An 18706-nucleotide genomic window follows, 5' to 3' on the forward strand; every position below is an offset into this window, starting at 1 on the left:
TCCCTAAGACATTGAACAATAAAATGGTTTCTATTCCCTCCCATTTTCGTTGGGAGATTTGTCAAACCATGATGAGTAAAAGTACTACTCAACAGGATACCTTTGTTTGGAAAAAAAAGGAAGAGAAGCATCGACAACGTGGAGAAACGAAAATTCAGCCAGAAGAAGATGATAGGCTTCGTCAGTGGGAACTAAGACAGGAGTTAGAAAGGGCTAAGAGAAGAAGAATGCTAAGGGAACAAGGGAAAGTGTTGCAAGACAAGGCAAAGGAACTATCGTCGAGCAAGTCTGCGAAAGAAGATAACGAGGATTGGGAACTTCTTGAAGAAATATTTCACGCCGAGCAGAACTTGAAGAAGCAGGAAATAAGGTTGAGTGAAAGTCGACCTCAGCTCGTTGACCTTTTAGCACAGAATTTGAGGCTTGACCTGGATCCCAAGTTCGTTTTATTGAACCCGCCTTATGCATTATTGGAGAAACTTCCAGTAGAGCGTTTGAAATCGTTGAGAGACGAACTTGAAGACGAAAAAAGTTTTGCCATTGCTTTGGCAACGCCCACAGCTAAAGGCAAACGTCGGAATAGTGTTTTTGACTTGCTGCCGTTTTCGCCTACTGACTACTGGTCTGATATCTTGTCAGTTCTTGATTTGGTTAAAACCAGACTGGAGCAACAGGTCACTCGAGAGCCGAGTTCAAACAACAATGGTGACTCTTTTCAAGTCATACAGGAGGCGTGTGCTTTTCTCGAAGAGAAAACTGTCGAAGAGTTGGAAGAGATGAAGTTGGCTATCGAAAAGGAGCTAAGCGAGGGTACGGCAGTTGACACGGAGTATTGGGAATTTCTTCTTCAAAATATTGATATATTCAAATCGAAATTTTATTTGCGCAAGAAGCATATTCAACTTTTACGGCAAAAAGTTAGTCTCGTTGACCGAATTCTAGTCAGTAGAGAGCGTCCAAATGATGTCAGATGTGATGTAACGAGTGACTTGTCTTCCAATCAATTGCACAAACTAAAAGAGAGTATTGAAGAAGTCATCAAGAAGCTCCAAGCAAATCCCAACGATCCAACTATTCATGATATGGACGAAGTTTTTATTGCACAGTTGAAACGGCTAGACAATGCAAATATATCCAACCATTCAATTGATAATGGAGATATAAAGAAGGAAGAGATGCTTTTGGAACGAGAACGAGCAAAAGGATTGGAGGAAGATGAAGAAATCTTTATGGATGAAGTAGAATTGAAAGGGAGTGCTTCTTCGAGATACACATCAGAGGATGCAAGCAAACCACGAAAGCCTAAATATTTCAATAGAGTACTTGCAGGATATGAATGGAACAAGTACAATCAGACCCATTATGATCATGATAATCCTCCACCGAAGACAGTGCAAGGCTACAAGTTCAATATTTTTTATCCCAACTTGGCTGATCCATCCAAAGCCCCAACTTATGTTGTTGAGAAGACAGATAATCCTGATATTTGTATCATTCGGTTTTCTGCTGGGCCACCTTATCAGGATATTGCATTCAAGATCGTAAATCGTGAATGGGAACGATCCCATAGGAAGGGTTTTAAATGTTGCTTCGAAAGAGGTATTTTACATTTGTGGTTCAATTTCAAAAAGTATCGTTATCGTAGATAATCGAAAAGGTCGTTGTATCTTATCTCGAATGGCCTCACTGAAAGAAGTTGGAGACAGTCGTTTCTTGTAGTTGTATAGATTGCTTCTAAAAGCTCTTTAGTATTGAGACAGGAGCATGGACATCTTTCTTTCGTTCGGTGTTCACTTTGTGGAAGGTTTCGGATGCAGGTTGCAAATCTTGTTGATATCAGTCGCCAAAAAGCCTCATTCTTGGTAGTAATACTCAGAATAGTTACACCTAAGTAGTAATTGTCGCATATTTTCTACTAGTAAAGGATCGATGTCACTTTCATTTCTTTTAAAGCTCAGAACAGTACACAACATGTTGCAGGACTTTTGATAAGCTTGGAGGATTGCAAGCTCCTGTTTTTGAATGTCTCTATATGTTCTTCTCTGAGGTGGTAGTCTGCGACAGTATTTCACAAACTGTGTGATTTTTTGAAGAGCCATTAAAATGACATCATGTATAGGCTTTTCTTTTTGTCGACAAAACAAGTAGGAACTGCAAATGGTATGGTGTTCGTTTAAGAGATGATGAAACTGGTTCAAGTTGAATGCTGACGATAATTTTTGTCGTGTCTTTTGAAACCACATAAACTGGCCTTTTTGTAGAAAGTCTAAGAGCACATTGAGGAAATGTTGCATCTCAAATGCTGTACGCATTTCCAATCGACTGACCAACTTCCTTCGCATCCTTCCCAAAATGAATGCACTGATCTTTATGAGCTGGGAAAACCGCAACATTTTTTCAAAGGTTTCATAATTACACGTTCCTAAAAGATGACAGGAATTCATATGTTGCAAAAGTTTGTTAGAATTAGTGCTGCTGTTGAAGGAACCATCGTCTAGTCCTCCAAATATTGCGTGGTGTAGAGAATCTAAACTTTCCAAAACGTTGCGCGATTCAAGAATGGTATGCATATTGTGTTGCTGAAATTCTAGAAGAGTTGTCGTTGACCAGTTGATGATTGTTTCACGCCATTTATAGGAAAATAAAATCAGGCTATTGAAAGACATATGAAAGGTTGTAGTTTCATTGAATAGCTCATGCAATGGTTTTCCTTTGGGATCAAGCAATTTAGGTTTAGTTAAAGCACATAAAATCATATATTCATTCAATACGGCATCCATTCGAGAAGATATGGCTTCAAATATTTTCAAATCCCTGAGAGTATAACATTCCCTTCCAGAGCCGATGATATACGAACTCACTGAAGATAAACTTCTACTCAATAGACCATCAACAATTTCCGAAACAGGAACTAGACAATCCAAGAAGATTTTCAAGAACACTTGAGACTTGGGATCATTCAGTCCATATACGGAAGCCTCCATTATGAGATGACTATAAAGAAAGTTCAAAAGACGGATGGACTCTGAAATATTGAATTGTTTTCCAAGTTCTATAGTTAGACAGTATGATTGAAGAGTGTGGAATACATCGTTGATATATTGCATCTGTGATTGAAGACGAAATATTTGGCGAAGGTAACATTCACGACCAGGACGGGGTCTCAACATCTTCTCTTCGTATTCTCTACAAAGTTGTAAAGTAGGCACGATTACATGCCACAACGAGTTTCCTAGAGCCTAAATCCTATTTAGAATTCAATAAAGTTGGAAAGATTCCAAAACCAACTTGCAACACTGATGAGTTTGTTGACCTAGTTAATTCCACAAACTTTTGAAGCCTTCCAATTATGTTCATTGACAGTCGAATTTCATTTAAAAAAATATAGCTAGGGTTGATTGTTAACTGTTGAGAGCTCAAAGAGGTCTCGAGTTTGGAGTAAGTTTTCAAAAGACCTTGTGCTACCAAACCTTCTTCAGTTTCGAAAATCATGGCGCCAATTCTTCAAATTTGAAACTTGGCATTTTCTATTGTTAAGAATGTCAAAGAAGAAAGGCCTCTCTTTTGACGATAAAAGGACCCGTATGCTAGAAATTTTTACAGAATCAGTGAGTAGAATCTCATAAGAATTGTTATGACTCATATTTGTGTAGAAAACATTTTTTACCCTGAAGGAACTGGAGAAAGTAGCCCCGAAGCAAAAGGGAATAGGTAAGTACAGACTTACTGAAAAAAGTTCGAAGGTTGATGAGTCCAGTGTTGCCTTCTGTAAAGGAAGTTCTTCAAAGCCTCGTGGATGACGATGTGGTATCCAGTGATAAGTGTGGAACACAAACAGTCTACTGGTGTCTTCCAAGCCAGGCTGTACAAAAGGTGAGTTTTCGACTATTTTTGAAAGCCGAAACTCTCAAAGTTTTTAGAAACGCTGTAGAATAGCTTCTCTTACTGAACATCTACAAGCAAAATACGCATTAAGACAACAGCTTTTTCAAAGGCGCGACGAGCTCCGCAACTCTCATCAAGACACGGTATGCCTTACTAGTGCAATACCTATTCTCACCCACTATTGTGATTAGGAAGAGAGGACACACTTCATTGAGCAAATCAATGAGTTGGAATCTAAGCTAAAGCTTATTCAAGAACAACTGGATATCTATAAAGAATCAGATCCCGAAGTGCTTGCTGAGATTCGAAATGTTTCTCATATAGCCTGGGAAGCAACAAATCGTTGGACAGATAATATTTTCTCGATAAGAAGTTGGGTAACCTCAAAGTTCGGCTTACCGAGCTCAGAGTTTGACAAAAACTTTGGACTATCAGAAGATTTCGACTATATTTGAGTCGGAATGCGAATAATGACGAGTTCCGCATTTTCTACATCATTATCATTTGCAACTCTGCCAAATCAAGTCTTTAATCCGACAATTTGCTAAGTTTGGTTTCTAAAGCTTCCAGATCATGCTCTAACTGTTGTACAGCCTCGTTTGTCAATTCAAGTTCCTTGCACTTTTCTATTATCTTCTTTGTGTGTAATTTCGACGAATAACAAGAAACGGTGTCACCAGAATCGATGCAAAGTATGTTTAAACGAAAAGTAGCCTTCAACATTTTTTCCAACGATTTCTCATCATTCCACCACACTCGTCCACTTAAACACCTTATCTAAGTGCACAAACAACAAAATGTAAAAAAATTCTCCAATAAAGATTGATTGAATTTACCTGTTTCTGCAAATCTGCAATCTCCTGCTCAAAATAACCAGCTGCGTGATGCAAGTTTGCAGATGCTTCCCATACATTAGGATCTGAAGATACCATACTCGAAATTCTTCCCACAAGTTTCAACACTCTCTTGCACATTCTCAATAACAATTCATTTCCATTCTCTTGAACCATTTCAGAGATGACATTTTCAACCAAAGTGACAAGTTGCTCTGAATATATTCCATCCCGACCGCGAAGTTCCACTAAAGCTTCTAACGCATTTAAGGAATGGCCCAATTCTCCTTCCACTACAAGAGACACCATTAACAAGTTTTCCCATATCTTCCAAGATTCTCGTTTGTGCTTTACAGCTTGTGACAAAGCAAAGAGAGCTTCCTTCTTCTTCTTCAACTGAACATAAACTGAAGCTAAATTATTCCAAGCTTCCCCGTTATCAGGCTCCTGTTGGACAACTCTAGTAAACGCATTCGCTGCAAAATTAAGATCTCCTTTGTTTTGTGCACAGTAACCGAGAAGAAACCAAATATCCGGATAAAGAGCATTAACTGCTAGTGCTTCTAAAAATGAGTCAATTGCTAACTCCCACTGATGATTCTTCACATATAGCTTTCCCAAAGAACGCATGGCACGAGCAAATCTCCGATTGCTAATATTCCATGATTCCCTATAATGTTTTTCATCACGTGTCAAATCTCCCAGAATACAATAAAGCCTAGCTTTGGATATTATATCCAGCTCTTGACTGAGCCTTTCATCTATTAACGACATGGCTCTCGAGACATGACCTATGAGACAACAACATTCAATCAACTCTTCCCAGCGTTGTAATTTTTCAAATATTTCCATTGCATTCTTTACAAGTCCCATTTTTCCTAAAAACACAGCAAACATCTTTTGAAGTTCTACTTGGGGAGGAAACGGTAATAAAAATATATATTGCAGTCGTTCTGAAGCATCTGGTTCTTGATTTTGAGTGTAAAGCTCTGAAATGACTTCCCATTGCTTCAAAACTCGTTCCTGATATCTTCCCTTGTCTTCCTCCATAATGTTTCGAATGATCAATACTGTGCTTCTTATACTACTGTTCTTACATGAAGAATCGGTTATCAACCTTTGGATAGTTGACAGGACGAATTCATCCGACAAACTATCTCCTTTGGGTCTACTTTGCATCGATAAATACGCACTCATAATAAGAAGTACTTGTTCTATATCACTTAGTGGAAGACTTCCACTGTCCTCAGAATCAAAAATAATGCCTCCAAGTGCATCTGAATCTACTAAAGGAATATTTGGTGGCACGAGAATAGCCGAATCACGAGACTTGTCTTTTGCTATTGGAAGAACTTCTTGAGAAAAACGGGACTCATGTGAAATCCAAAGCTGTGCTAGAGAACGTTCTTGATATTTCATTCTTCTTCCAAGCTTTCCGGTACTCTTTAGCGAAAAACCTATACAATCCATACTTAAAGCCAAAACATTTTTTGCGAGTGAGTACTTTTCATGAGAACAAAGAAAAAGAAATATCTCTAACAGAAACATACAACGAAGACTTTCGTCAAGAAAATCTTGTTTCCAAGTCAGCAAAGATGCTGACTCTAAGTTGGAATCAACCTTTTCAAAGACTTGGTCAGCAATGTGACTTGTTTCTAGTCCCAATTGTTCTAGGTCTATATATAGAGAAATTAAATTATGAGCGTGTTTCTCCAACGTTGGACTCTTTCCACTCAGAATGGTTTGATATACTCTTAAAGTTCGAAAAGCCCACCAACCGAGAAACTTTTCAAGAATTAGAACCAATCAAGAGAATACAACAACAATACCTACTTTAAATTCTAGAAATAACTCGTAGTTTTCAACAAGTAAAACATAGGGAACTAGTAGTAGTCCAGGAAATTGAACTGAACGATTACAAAATTCACCGTCGATATCCAACTCGGAGCAGTTAACGTTCCTTGCTAGAGAAATCAAAGGAAAGTTTTCCATAGCGTCTAAATGAACATAAGGTCCTGTGTAATTCTGTTGCACAAATAGGAAAATACAAGCAACTGCTCCTTGCAAGATTCTTTGTTTTCGGTTGACTGCGGAAGCTTCTTGAAGCCACTCAAGAAAGCTGTTGTTAATCTTGAGCTGTTCTGAGGACAGTAATTCAAGACATTGACAGAAGTCGTGTGTATTTACTTTATCCAAAAGGTTATCACAACAGTCAAAATCGGTTTCACTCGCAATCCTAACATCGACCATTCTTTTCTAATGCATTACCGCCGAAATGACAAATTGCTTTTGTTAAAGTTGGATCTTCAGCTCACTTCCTTGTTGGAAGACAAGAAGAACTCACTCATTCCTTCCGTTTTAGAATAGAGACACAAAAACAACTACTATCCGTTACAAACAACGTCTATCAGATCGTCATTTTCTAGTTCAAGGCTCTCAGCTGTACTGTCAGAACTCACTACACGCCCGTCAAAATACAGCACAGTGTTCGACTCTGAAAGACCCCATCTTTTACAGCACGCCATAAGCAACGTCCTCATAGTGGTACTCTATGGGTGATATAGACAATTTATCGAAAGAAATAAAAAACCCACCAACCCTGCGAATGCAAAAAACTTCTTTCAAACTTGCTGACTGCAATTTTACAATAATGTTGTCCAGGTTTTCACTATTGGTTGAAGCCAACTGCACAGAGTTATCTAAAGGGTCACAAGGAGCTGCGTCAACTTCGTCTAGAAGTTTAAAACGACGTCTATTTTCTTCAAGCTTCAAAAGGAGCCCCTCAAACTCGTGAAACTTCTTAGTTCTATCGAGGGCGTCTTCCGAACAATTGTCTTGAAGTTTTTTAGAATCTTCCTTTAAGCCACCACGAGGCCTCCTGTTGGGCTTATCCTGTAATATCGAAGGATTCGTTCTTTTCCCTTTTCCAACTCTGCCAAACTTCACTTCTTCTATTCCTGAAGATGAGGAGGAAGAGGAGGAAGGAGTAGACGGTACAACTACAAATAAGGTAAACCATGTTATTTAAAACCTTCATCTAAGATTCTCACCATCGTCAAACTTGCGGGGCAGAAAAAATATGTCATCTTCATGAGACTCCATCGCTCAATTGCAGAATCCAGAGGTTCATCTGCTCATCAATTTGACCAATTATCTTTTGACAATCGGCGAAATTGGCGCGAAAGGGCAAACTAGAAATTTCCCTCCAAAAGTTGTGCAAAACTTCATAGGTGTATAGCTTTTTCCTGTAGCTCATTGTTGAATCTTCATTACTGCTCCACATTATTTCTATATATACTTGGTTTCATGGAACGTTTTGTTAAGGGTATCATTTTAGGAAAAATTTAAAGAAATCAGTGACTTTTCTTATGGAGCCAATATCTAAGGACGACGTGTATGGAGGTTTCTCTACAGTTGAAAACTGCGACAGTTCAATGCAGTGCGATAATAGCTTACTTTTTGGAGGTAACAAGTTCAAGAATTTGGAGCTTTTATGCAACTAACAATAACTTGACTAGACTTGCAACTTTCACCTATAACTTCTTCCGTCAAACCATCCCCAGCAAAGTCCAATGTGGTTGATAGCAGTATCACCTCTGAGTCTTTCTTCCCTTTAGCTTTACAGTGTTCCTGGTTTAATTCTCCGGATGATGAGTTGGATGAGGATACTATAGGGAACAAATATATCTTGGATCCTGGCTTAACCCCAGAAAGGTATTGAAAGTCTTAAGCATTAGCCTAATATTTAACGTTATTTCCTTAAAGGCCTAATAGAGATACATTTTTTTCTATTAACAGCGTTACTCCAATACATCAAATGACTTTTGGCTCTCCTTTCTCTAAGCATGCCCATGTACAAAGCTTTTCATATAGATCTTTCTCTATAAGTGGCAGCAATGAACTGGAATCAGCTCGAGCCAAATTGAATCAAATTTTTGAAGAAACTCCAACAGATGACAATTATGACGAAACAATCGAAGAAACGTTTTCCTCTTTGCGTAAGAGCAATTCAAGTCCGAATGAATTGAGAGCTTTTGATTTTTCAAAACTTCATACAGATGAGAGGCACTTCTTGAAACGCAATATCACCTTGAGATGGAAGAGAAAACAGGCTTTGGAAGCCTCAGAAGGCAACAAATCCTTGAGAGAGACAGAACACAAGCAAACCTGTGTGGAATCTCGACGAACAACAAGTTCCACAGAGTCGACCGAGCGAGACAATCCGTGCAACGTGCAATTCAAAGACGAACTAGATCTCTTTGATAGCAGTACACCAGATCTTGAGTCAAGTTCCTCTTCTATTCTCGAAGATGCGTCAGGTTCAACTCCATTTTTGATTGAAAACAGCACATCTTACAATTACCGGAGAACGAGACAGCCGTTGCTTACTCTCAACAACAAATTGAACGTTGGAAGCAATCCGTGCAACTGCAAAAGAAGTCAGTGCCTTAAATTATACTGTGAATGTTTCGCTTCGGGCTCTTACTGCACAAGCAAGTGCAAGTGTAACGGCTGCAAAAATAATGGAGATAATGCTAATCATGTCAAAACTGCAAGGGAACGTACTCTTGAACGCAATCCTCGTGCTTTCTCTCCAAAAATATCGGAATCTACTGCTGCTGTTACGGTATGTTTCAAGTGTTCTTATTGGATATTCCAGTTGAACCTTTCAATAGGAAGAAGGGCAGGTGTTGCGCGTTGCAGCCCATCACCGAGGCTGTAACTGCAAAAGGTCCAACTGTAGAAAGAAATACTGTGAATGCTTCCAAGCGGGAGTTCCTTGCGGTGATAATTGCAAGTGCGTTGACTGCAAAAACCAAAGTTCTCTTAGTTTGCTGAAAAACACAGCCATGTAAATGAATATGTTTTGGGATGTCACTTGTAACAAAAGTACGCAATTTCTTCAAATAAAATGAAGATTCAAATAGACCAATTGACTTCTTCAACTCAAAGCCTTGAAGACTCGGACTATGTTGGTGCTGTCGTAGTCTTCTTGTGCACAATAACTTTAGTTATTTGGCAACCTGGGGGCATGGGAATTGGCTGGAGTGCTCTAGGTGGTGCAGCTCTGGCTCTGTTTACGGGAGTTACTGTTCCCAAAAATATTGTTACCATTTTCTCCATCATATGGGACGCAACACTTACCTTTGTATCGTTGATAGTTATATCTTTATTGTTGGATGAGTGTGGGTTCTTTCACTGGACTGCGATTCTACTAGCAAAAGCAGCTCGTGGGAAGGTCGTAATCCTATTTCCGTTGTTAATATTGCTAGGAGCTTTTGTATCTGCTTTTTTTGCCAATGACGGCACTGCACTGATACTTACTCCGATAGTTCTTAAAATTCTCAACTCTCTTAATATGGAATATTCCGAGAGAAGAGCTTTCATAATGTCTGTTGGTTTCATTGCCGATACTTCTAGCCTTCCTTTGATGATATCCAATCTAGTTAATATTGTTAGTTCAAGTTACTTTTCGCTATCATTTGGTACTTATGCAAAAGTGATGATTTTTGTGGATATTATTTCTGTATTGGCTTCATTAATAGCTCTATGGGTATACTTCTTCCGTGACTTGCCAAAATCATATGATGCAGACATTCTCCCTTCGCCTTTAGCAGTAGTTGTTGATAGGGTTGTTTTCTATTTGGTATTCCCCGTTTTATTCTTGTTATTAATAGCAGACTTTGTTACAACATTGTATGGTGTTCCCGTTGGGGCAATTACTGCATTTGGTGCAGTAATACTATTATTAGCTGCCCTTAGAGTGTACAACAAATTTCAAGGACGTGTTATTCCAGTCCTAAAAGTATTAAGAAATGCACCATGGCATGTAGTTCTTTTCAGTATTGGAATGTATTTAGTGGTTTATGGATTACGAAACGCAGGTGTGACGTATCAGATTTCGCGCTTTCTTTCCATTTTATCATCACATGGAATAATTGTATCCAGTTTAGGGACAGGTTTCTTATCTGCAATAGTTTCTGCAATCATGAACAACCTTCCCAGTGTACTCATTGTGGCAATATCCATTCAACAGAGCAATCAAGCCAATGTTCATCCTACAAGTTATCGCGGAATGATTTATGCCAACGTTGTAGGATGTGACCTGGGTCCAAAGTTCACACCTATTGGGAGCTTAGCAACTCTTTTATGGCTGCACGTGTTGGCACAAAATGATTTATATATATCTTGGTGGGACTATTGTCGTGTTGGATTTGTACTGACTATTCCCGTATTGACCGTTACGTTGGTTTCTCTTGGAGGGTGGTTGTTAGTTATCAAATAACAATAGTTTGGAACGGAGCATTCGAAGTAGCAAGTTTTCTCATATTTCAAATGTATTTGATATTGACTGGGAGGATCCTGCTTTGTTCGTTGTCTCATTGTTGGAGTGTATTTTTTTACTTGGTACAACTTGAATTTTTCTATACGTGAAAAAATGAAAAAGAACTAGACTAGTATTTGTATATTTTTATATACGACAATAAAAAGACGTGATTATGGCTTTTAGTCATTGAAGATTCCTCATAGGATGACTCTTGGACTAGAAAAAAAAAATTTTTTTCGTCCAACTTTTTTGGTTTGGCTGTTTATATTTACTTGCCCAAAACGTAATAGTTGAATGTGTACGAAGGCCAACGTATCTCACAAGCTCTCTCGAACAGCGTCGTCCCACGTTTCACCACTGCAGTTCGTTTTACGTTGCTCCTTTATCAGGCCTCACGCGATCTCGAACATCTAATGATAAAGTAGATTTAGCCTTCGCTGAGTCTACTTTACCAGAGCAACAGCCAACGGAGGGCGCGTTCTCCACGAGAGCCAATGAGAATTGAACCTCAGAATCACATCCTCCTCATTACGCGTCGCTCCCACTTGGGCCACAGCTACCCGTTACAGCAGCCAGCGAAAGAAGGAGCAGTTTTTCTTTATTTGTAATTATGTAAACCGATGTCTTCAGAGTCATAACAAGTTATTATCAAACACCTGTGATATGCGCTGAGTACTTCATAGCAATGGATGCTGTGATTACTTTACCATTCCATGTCCAAGGAGTATGAGTTCTAGAGTGACTTAAATGCCGTAATTCTTGACGTCAATTCCTGAATCATTTCACGAATTGCCGTATATTGCGCGGCCCAAGGAGACCCTCTTTCGAGTTGATACACTTTATTTTACTCGCTATGCTTTTCTTTGGTTTCACAATGGAGCATAATGGAAAGATATCTCAATGCCAGAATATAATCTTACTAAAGGTCATCACTCCATTGATACTATTCTATGGATAAACGGCTGTGTTATATAACACATTCTTGCGAACGAAATGATTTTCAAAAGAAAGAATGAATTTTTAAAGAAACAGATAGCAGAATTTCCTTAGAATTCGAATTGCTTGAAGTAATATTCGTCAAAGACAAGACAACCATTTTATTACAAACAGTCATGTCAAATCACTATACTAAAAACTAGTTTGTCTGCCATAGAACGGGTTGATGATCCTTCAGTTTCCCTTAGTATGAATCAAAATGCTTATTGACTGGCTTCATAATGTCAAAACATCGCAATGTTGCTTTATTCTTCCATATCAACTCAGCATGGTACTCCTTCTTCAAGGGACGAAATTATCTTAGACACAAGGACGAATAATATCTTCATTCAATATCTACGAAAGTCTAAGAGAATAACATGAACAATTCAAAGGTCGACCACTGTTCAAACAGTTTACTTTATCTTGGAGTTGAACACCAAACTAGTTCAACATATATTCCTCTCAAAAGAGAAAAGATGCTGTATCTCTTCATAAATAGAGTAGCCTTTGCTTCGTTACTAAAAGACTTTCATCGTGTCAAAGTCATTTATTGAGGGTTGAAATGAATTCCTAGCTACCACATATCTTCTAAAGAACAAAAATTTTTGGTTCAACGGACATCCCATCGAATTGTCATGAATTGCTAATTGTTGGTGGCTTAAACGGCATTGAGCACCAGTTTAAAGTCATTGCTCCTTTGCCGTTTATGAGTGGTGAAAAAACGAAAGAAAAGCTGTCAATCCAACAAGTTGATGGGAATATTTTATTAAGGAAGGAGGACTTTCTTGATGAAGACATATTATTTGACTCACGCGGAAACTTTGAGCTACCCTCTTTCGACGCACTAGATGAACAGCTGGAAACTTTTTTCAACTCAGGGACCCTTAATAAGACCAAGAAAGAGTTGAACAGACAAAATTATGAAGAAAAGGAGCTTTCTTTGGAACTTGAAGTGGACCGCAACCATTCCAGTGCAAGTCATTTTGAGAATTCTTCCGGTGAATTTTATGCTTGGAAAACAAATTCTGCAGTAGAAAATACCAATGATAAAGGGGACCTTACAAAGCCGCAAAAAGTTTTCTCTAATACGAAGAGTACCGTATCGAAGTCTTGCGTAGTTGAGAAAAATGCCCCACCTTTAGAGGCACAGTCACACGTGACGCTTGACAGTGACACCAGCAGAAAAAAGACCATACCGTTGAATCATAGAAATGAGATGTCAGATTATGGTTATTATTCGAAAAACTCCGACCCAACTGGGAACTCTGTGTTTTTGGAAAACAGACCCAAGACGGATGAAAGGAATGAGCTTTACTATTCAGACTTGTATCACCCCAAACGGAAACGTGAGTTTATTGGTGAGAAACTATCGTCACACTCTGGTATATCCAAAGAAACCTCAAATTTACGAACCAGTCAGACAATGAAACTCGAGAGGAACTCAAGCTTATCAGATGGGACTACTATGCATAGCAATTTGAACAACTTGAAGAGACAAAAATGGATATTGCCTCAGGATTTTGAAACTTCTTCTTTGCAACAACCGGATAGGAAGTTAGTAGAAGCGCAAAAAGACCTTTTTCGTCAAGAATTCAGTTCGATGCCTCTTAAAGTATCTCTTCAAGGAAGCACCTCAAACGTTGATGTGAAAGCAGAAAATTCTCTACCGTTACAAATTGTAGACTCCGTAATGCCTGTAGGTCATTTGTCTCAAACTTCCAAGTGCAATGATGTAAATAAGAATGATGTTAAATATCTCAACGAAAGTATGCAGAGACAAATTGACGATACGAAGAGGCATTCAGTTAATAGGAGTTCGATTTTAACCTCCAGACTTCATCGTTTCCCTTTGAAGCCCAAGATATTGTTTGGAGTTATCGAATTGTTGAAGTGCCAAAGAAAAAGGAATTTACCTTCCGAAGAGACGAAGTATTTCATCTTAATGAAACTTCTCAAAGCTCATACTGTTCCATACCCTAATAGTATTTTGACCTTTAGACATCTCTTTGCGCTCCGTGTACAGTATCGAATATTTTACGAAATGAAGAGAGGTGGAAGACTTCCAGAAGATACTCTAAATGCTTCACGTGCGTTGACAATTGGTAGCGGTTCCATTCCGCAAGTTGAGAAGATGAACAACAAGAGCAAGCCTCCAGAAAGGAATTTTACGAGACAGCAAGTTTTTGTTCAGTCTCTGCCTTTTCCTGCTGAAAAGCTTTCTTCTGATCTCAATATAACGCCGCTCGATAGCTCCTTTTTGAGAAAAGAAGCGGATAGATTGGTAACGACTCTCTCCAGAAGATTCGCCAACAAGTTAGCGACGGAAATTTCCAGTTTCAAGTGTAACGAAGATGCTTCTGTGGAAGATTCCAAGCGTTGGGGTGCACAAAAAAGGACTTTGCGCATACAATATTCAAAGGCAAATCTCGTTGTCTTACAACGAAAACTACGTCGACGAGTTTTAGAAGAGAGGAGAATGGCTGAGGAACAAGGCAAGTTAGGTTCCAAATCTAGACTTCGATCATTTCGTGCTCTTATGAAGGAAGCTGAGAAGATGGAACGCTTTATGTTGAAAGAAATGGAAGCTCAGGAACGAGAGAAACGGAAGAATTTTGTGTCTTTCCTTTCATCTCTAATGAGTCATATAAACAATTTTCGACAGTATCATAAAGAATATGTTCATCGGTTGAGGAGATCAGTTGCTCGCTCAGTTTTGCGTTATCATGAAGACAAGGCTCGTGCAGTTGAAAGGGCTGAGAAGGAAGCCGAACGTCGTCGAATCATTGCCTTGAAAGAAAACGATGAAGAAGGCTATGTAAACCTCCTTCGTCAGACAAAGAACGAAAGGTTACTGCAGGTTCTTAATCAGACAGATGAATATTTAAGGCACTTGGGCGCAGTAGTTAAGCAGCAAAGGGATGGAACTTTGAATGATGGTCAGCATTATCTTGAGAAGGAAGAAACAAACAAAACAGACGTCCTTAGTAGAGAAAACTGTCAAACATATTATGAAATTGCTCATGCCATTAAAGAGCCAATAACTGAGTTACCTACTATTCTTCAAGGAGGTACTTTGAAGCAATACCAAATTCAAGGGCTTCAATGGCTGGTTTCATTATATGTCAATCATCTGAATGGCATTTTAGCAGATGAAATGGGATTGGGAAAGACTATTCAAGCTATTGCACTATTGGCATATTTGGTTGAGAAAAAGAACAATAGTGGTCCGTTCCTTATAGTTGTTCCACTTTCGACGCTAAGTAATTGGGAACTGGAATTCGAGAAATGGGCTCCTTCTCTTCATGTCGTTGTATTCAAAGGTGACCGCAAACAGAGAAAGTCACTCTATGACACTGTTATACAACCACTAAACTTTAATGTTTGTTTAACAACATTTGAGTTTGTATCAAGGGGAAAGAACTTGCTTGGAAAGGTAGAATGGAATTATTTGATTGTTGATGAAGGTCATCGAATGAAAAACCATGAGAGTAGAATAACGGCAATCTTGAGTCAACAGTTTAAGAGTCGTAGTAGACTTTTGATGACAGGAACTCCCTTACAGAACTCGTTGTCAGAGTTGTGGTCGTTACTGAACTTTGTTCTGCCAAATATTTTTTCGAGCAGTGAAACTTTTGAAAGTTGGTTTGCTGCTCCATTTGCTTCTATACCTGGAGAAAAGGCAGACTTATCGGAGGAAGAAACGTTGCTTATTATTCGACGGCTTCATCAAGTTCTTCGACCCTTTTTGTTGAGACGTCTCAAGAGTGATGTTCTTCGTATGGGTGATCAGCTGCCAACTAAGCAGGAACATGTCATCCTTTGTGAGATTTCCGCTTGGCAGAAAATGGTTTATCGTCGGATACTTAGGGGACAAAAGGTTGTATTTACTGGCCTTTCAGGAAGAAGAAGACATGATTTTTTATCAAACCCTGCAATGCAGTTGCGGAAAATGGCTAATCATCCATATCTCTTTTACGAAGATTATTCGGAGGAGTTGATGTTAGGAAATAGAGATTCGGAGGAGCTTTTCAGGGCTTCAGGAAAGTTTTATATGTTTGACATGTTATTACAAAAATTTCTTCGAACAGGACATCGCGTGTTGGTTTTTAATCAAATGACAAGAGTGATTGACTTACAAGAGCGACTTTTACGTTTCAGAGGCATAAACTTTCTAAGACTTGATGGTTCAACAAAGTCTGAAATGCGTCGTAATATTGTTGAAGAGTTTAATCGTAGTGATACTATTTACCATGTATTACTGCTTACCACTCGAGCAGGTGGTTTAGGTGTTAATTTACAGAGCGCAGATACTGTGATTATTTTTGATTCAGATTGGAATCCTCAAATGGACTTGCAAGCACAGGACCGTGCACATCGCATTGGTCAAGATAAGGAAGTTCTTGTTTTACGAATTGTTGCTGCGAATACTATCGAAGAACGTATACTTGAGCGGGCTTCATATAAGAAGGATATGGAACAGAAAGTCATTCGAGCTGGAATGTTCAATGAAACCTCCAAGGATTCTGATCGTCAAGCATTATTGCGAGAGCTTTTGAAAGATGATGAAGAACGATCTAGTGAAGGACATGAAAGTCGAGTTCCGGATCTGGAGACCATTAATGCTATGATTTCGAGGTCGGACAATGAAATGGAAATATTTCAACAAGTTGATGAAGAGAGACAAATCGAATTGAATAGTCGATCTCCTTTGATGGAACCGAATGAAATTCCTTCATGGGTGATTGGAGACGTGAATGAAGAGGACGACGAAGACTTGGGCGAATGGAGTCTTTCAAAGTCCGACTATTTGCCAAAGGAATCTGAGTCTTCATATAGTTTTCATTCCGTTTCTAGTGACGATGAGATTTCCTATCAAGCAAGTGAATGGGAAGTTCATTCAGCACATAGAAGCAAGCGAGATTCATATGAATTTCATCAAGTCTCTTCAGAATGGTGTGAAAGCAATGCAAAGTTGAGGAATGCACAATCCGACAATGTTTCTGGTACCACGTGTTTATTGGAACCTGATGAAACCTGTAATGAAAATGTTGTAGGAAGAGATGATAGAGAGTCTGACTATAGTGATAGTTATCAAAAATCGATTTCAGAGAGAGCCTCGATAAGCATAGAAGGTTTAAATGGAAGTCTTTGTTTTACAGATGATGAAACTTATTCAGGCTGGTTTGAGGAAGCAGAACTTGGACAAGAGACATAAAACGAAGAGAATTATTTATTTTGTTTTGGAGCTTTGTGTTAAACAAGAGTTGTTAACTCGGTGTGAAATACTTTTATGTATTTTTTTTGGGAAAACATGAACCAAATGCCATTGTGAATGGATAGAAAAGCAACGTAGTTTCAGATAGAAAGAAACAGCTCTAATGATTGGAGTTTTTATCGAGAAGACATAAAGTCCTTTATTGTATCTTCAAGAAGAGGATTTACAACTTCAGGTGCTTCATCGTGAGGACAATGACCCACTTTAGGAAGTGTGATAAATCGTCTGACACACGGAAATTGTTTCAGATTCCTAACAAACGAATGCTTGAGAACATAATTCTTTAACAGTATTGGTTTCAAACTTACATTCCCAAAGTCACTGGCTCCCAAGGATCGTTCTCACCCCAAAGAATAGCCACTGGCAATCTTAACTTATCTAGAAGCTACAAGTTTTTTAGTAAAAGGAATAGCTCAGACACGGAAATCATACTTCCTCAGGAGTGGCTCCTTCACTGTAGTTGGTAAACTATGTGTTCGTTTGAGCAAACAACAACTTTATACAAAAACAGAGAATACCTCAACAAAAACTTCCTGAGCACCTGGCTCCTTGGAAGGTTTCCACAACATTTTCACCAACGACTCACTTACTCTGCTTTTGTCGTAGTAAGCTTGCTCCAATATTCTACGAATAACTGTTTCTCTGGTCAAGAGTTTAAAAAATACTGTACTAACAGGTTGGAAGCGTAGAAGAGCTGCAATACAAGTTGCAAACAAAGCTTTCAGTCCTCTACGCTTCTTTTTAGAAAGTAAACGAAGAGATGGATTCAACGCAACGAGTCCAATATAGTTTTCCGGAGATTCTACAGCAGCTTGCATTGCTACAATACAACCGATAGAGTTGGCGATAAGAATAACAGGTTTCTGAACAACTTCCTTTACAAAAGCGTTTACCTGTGCTGCCCATTCTTCAAAGGTATAGGCAACAGAAGTACGAACTGGACTTGGTTTGTCACTTGCGCCAAAACCTAACAGGTCTACTGCATAGACAGACCCGAATACTTTGCTTAAATAAGGAATATTGTGTTTCCAGTGTCCACAGGTTGCGCCAAAACCATGAACACATACAATAGCTAACTTGTCACTAGTCTCAGAGTTTTGAGAACTAAATATATAACTAGTACGAAAACCTTTATACTGGAAATATTTCAAAGCCAAGTCGCTCTCCAACAAAGTCTTGTCGACTTGGGATGAATCTGCTTGTATCGACTGTCTTACGCTAAGTTGAACAAAAGAAACAACAAAGAACACTATCCCACCAGATAAATCCTCTTCAACGATTTTATATTTCTTGTAAACTTTCTATTGACGGAGAAACTCCTGAACCAGTTTCTTCGCAAAACACAATCACAGCTAGTCAAGAAGGCGCAATTCATTCTTAGAAACTTTATGATTTTGGATTTGGAGA

The 18706-nt window shown here is 38.8% G+C and overlaps 9 protein-coding genes across 10 annotated transcripts; 5 read left to right on the forward strand and 4 right to left on the reverse strand.

The window, feature by feature from the left end:
• Positions 1-11: 11 nt before the first annotated feature.
• On the forward strand, positions 12-1802 carry Gasu_55990 (uncharacterized protein). Its single transcript, XM_005703272.1, has one exon. It carries the CDS (start codon positions 24-26, stop codon positions 1647-1649), a length of 1626 nt encoding a protein of 541 aa, XP_005703329.1. The 5' UTR covers positions 12-23; the 3' UTR covers positions 1650-1802.
• Positions 1803-1826: 24 nt separating this feature from the next.
• On the reverse strand, positions 1827-3261 carry Gasu_56000 (uncharacterized protein). Its single transcript, XM_005703273.1, has one exon. It carries the CDS (start codon positions 3168-3170, stop codon positions 1854-1856), a length of 1317 nt encoding a protein of 438 aa, XP_005703330.1. The 5' UTR covers positions 3171-3261; the 3' UTR covers positions 1827-1853.
• A 130-nt stretch (positions 3262-3391) lies between these two features.
• Gasu_56010 (uncharacterized protein) lies at positions 3392-4382 on the forward strand. The gene is made up of 5 exons (XM_005703274.1): positions 3392-3608; positions 3654-3711; positions 3758-3873; positions 3921-4028; positions 4077-4382. The coding sequence occupies exons 1-5, from the start codon at positions 3540-3542 to the stop codon at positions 4338-4340; spliced, it is 615 nt and encodes a 204-aa protein (XP_005703331.1). The 5' UTR covers positions 3392-3539; the 3' UTR covers positions 4341-4382.
• A 4-nt stretch (positions 4383-4386) lies between these two features.
• On the reverse strand, positions 4387-6721 carry Gasu_56020 (uncharacterized protein). The gene is made up of 3 exons (XM_005703275.1): positions 6552-6721; positions 4722-6503; positions 4387-4662 (listed from the first exon to the last, which is right to left on the reverse strand). The coding sequence occupies exons 1-3, from the start codon at positions 6708-6710 to the stop codon at positions 4414-4416; spliced, it is 2190 nt and encodes a 729-aa protein (XP_005703332.1). The 5' UTR covers positions 6711-6721; the 3' UTR covers positions 4387-4413.
• Positions 6722-6836: 115 nt separating this feature from the next.
• Gasu_56030 (hypothetical protein) lies at positions 6837-7931 on the reverse strand. 2 transcript variants are annotated; one of them, XM_005703277.1, is made up of 3 exons: positions 7769-7931; positions 7317-7717; positions 6837-7267 (listed from the first exon to the last, which is right to left on the reverse strand). In XM_005703277.1, the coding sequence occupies exons 1-3, from the start codon at positions 7818-7820 to the stop codon at positions 7103-7105; spliced, it is 618 nt and encodes a 205-aa protein (XP_005703334.1). In that variant the 5' UTR covers positions 7821-7931; the 3' UTR covers positions 6837-7102. The 2 variants fall into 2 exon arrangements, with proteins under 2 accessions (XP_005703334.1, XP_005703333.1); XM_005703276.1 differs by having other exon boundaries at positions 6837-7717.
• A 40-nt stretch (positions 7932-7971) lies between these two features.
• Gasu_56040 (tesmin/TSO1-like CXC domain-containing protein) lies at positions 7972-9602 on the forward strand. The gene is made up of 4 exons (XM_005703278.1): positions 7972-8183; positions 8237-8432; positions 8484-9345; positions 9395-9602. The coding sequence occupies exons 1-4, from the start codon at positions 8087-8089 to the stop codon at positions 9572-9574; spliced, it is 1335 nt and encodes a 444-aa protein (XP_005703335.1). The 5' UTR covers positions 7972-8086; the 3' UTR covers positions 9575-9602.
• A 9-nt stretch (positions 9603-9611) lies between these two features.
• On the forward strand, positions 9612-11652 carry Gasu_56050 (arsenite efflux protein, ArsB family). Its single transcript, XM_005703279.1, has one exon. It carries the CDS (start codon positions 9631-9633, stop codon positions 11002-11004), a length of 1374 nt encoding a protein of 457 aa, XP_005703336.1. The 5' UTR covers positions 9612-9630; the 3' UTR covers positions 11005-11652.
• Positions 11653-12711: 1059 nt separating this feature from the next.
• Gasu_56060 (chromatin remodeling complex SWI/SNF component, Snf2) lies at positions 12712-17262 on the forward strand. The gene has a single exon (XM_005703280.1). It carries the CDS (start codon positions 12731-12733, stop codon positions 17237-17239), a length of 4509 nt encoding a protein of 1502 aa, XP_005703337.1. The 5' UTR covers positions 12712-12730; the 3' UTR covers positions 17240-17262.
• Positions 17263-17296: 34 nt separating this feature from the next.
• Gasu_56070 (alpha/beta fold family hydrolase) lies at positions 17297-18701 on the reverse strand. Its single transcript, XM_005703281.1, has 5 exons — positions 18558-18701; positions 17818-18507; positions 17732-17767; positions 17608-17684; positions 17297-17551 (listed from the first exon to the last, which is right to left on the reverse strand). The coding sequence occupies exons 1-5, from the start codon at positions 18672-18674 to the stop codon at positions 17416-17418; spliced, it is 1056 nt and encodes a 351-aa protein (XP_005703338.1). The 5' UTR covers positions 18675-18701; the 3' UTR covers positions 17297-17415.
• Between the last annotated feature and the right edge of the window lie 5 nt (positions 18702-18706).

This window comes from Galdieria sulphuraria (genome assembly GCF_000341285.1).
Source record: "Galdieria sulphuraria unplaced genomic scaffold scaf_58, whole genome shotgun sequence".
Classification (NCBI taxonomy): Eukaryota; Rhodophyta; class Bangiophyceae; order Galdieriales; family Galdieriaceae; genus Galdieria; species Galdieria sulphuraria.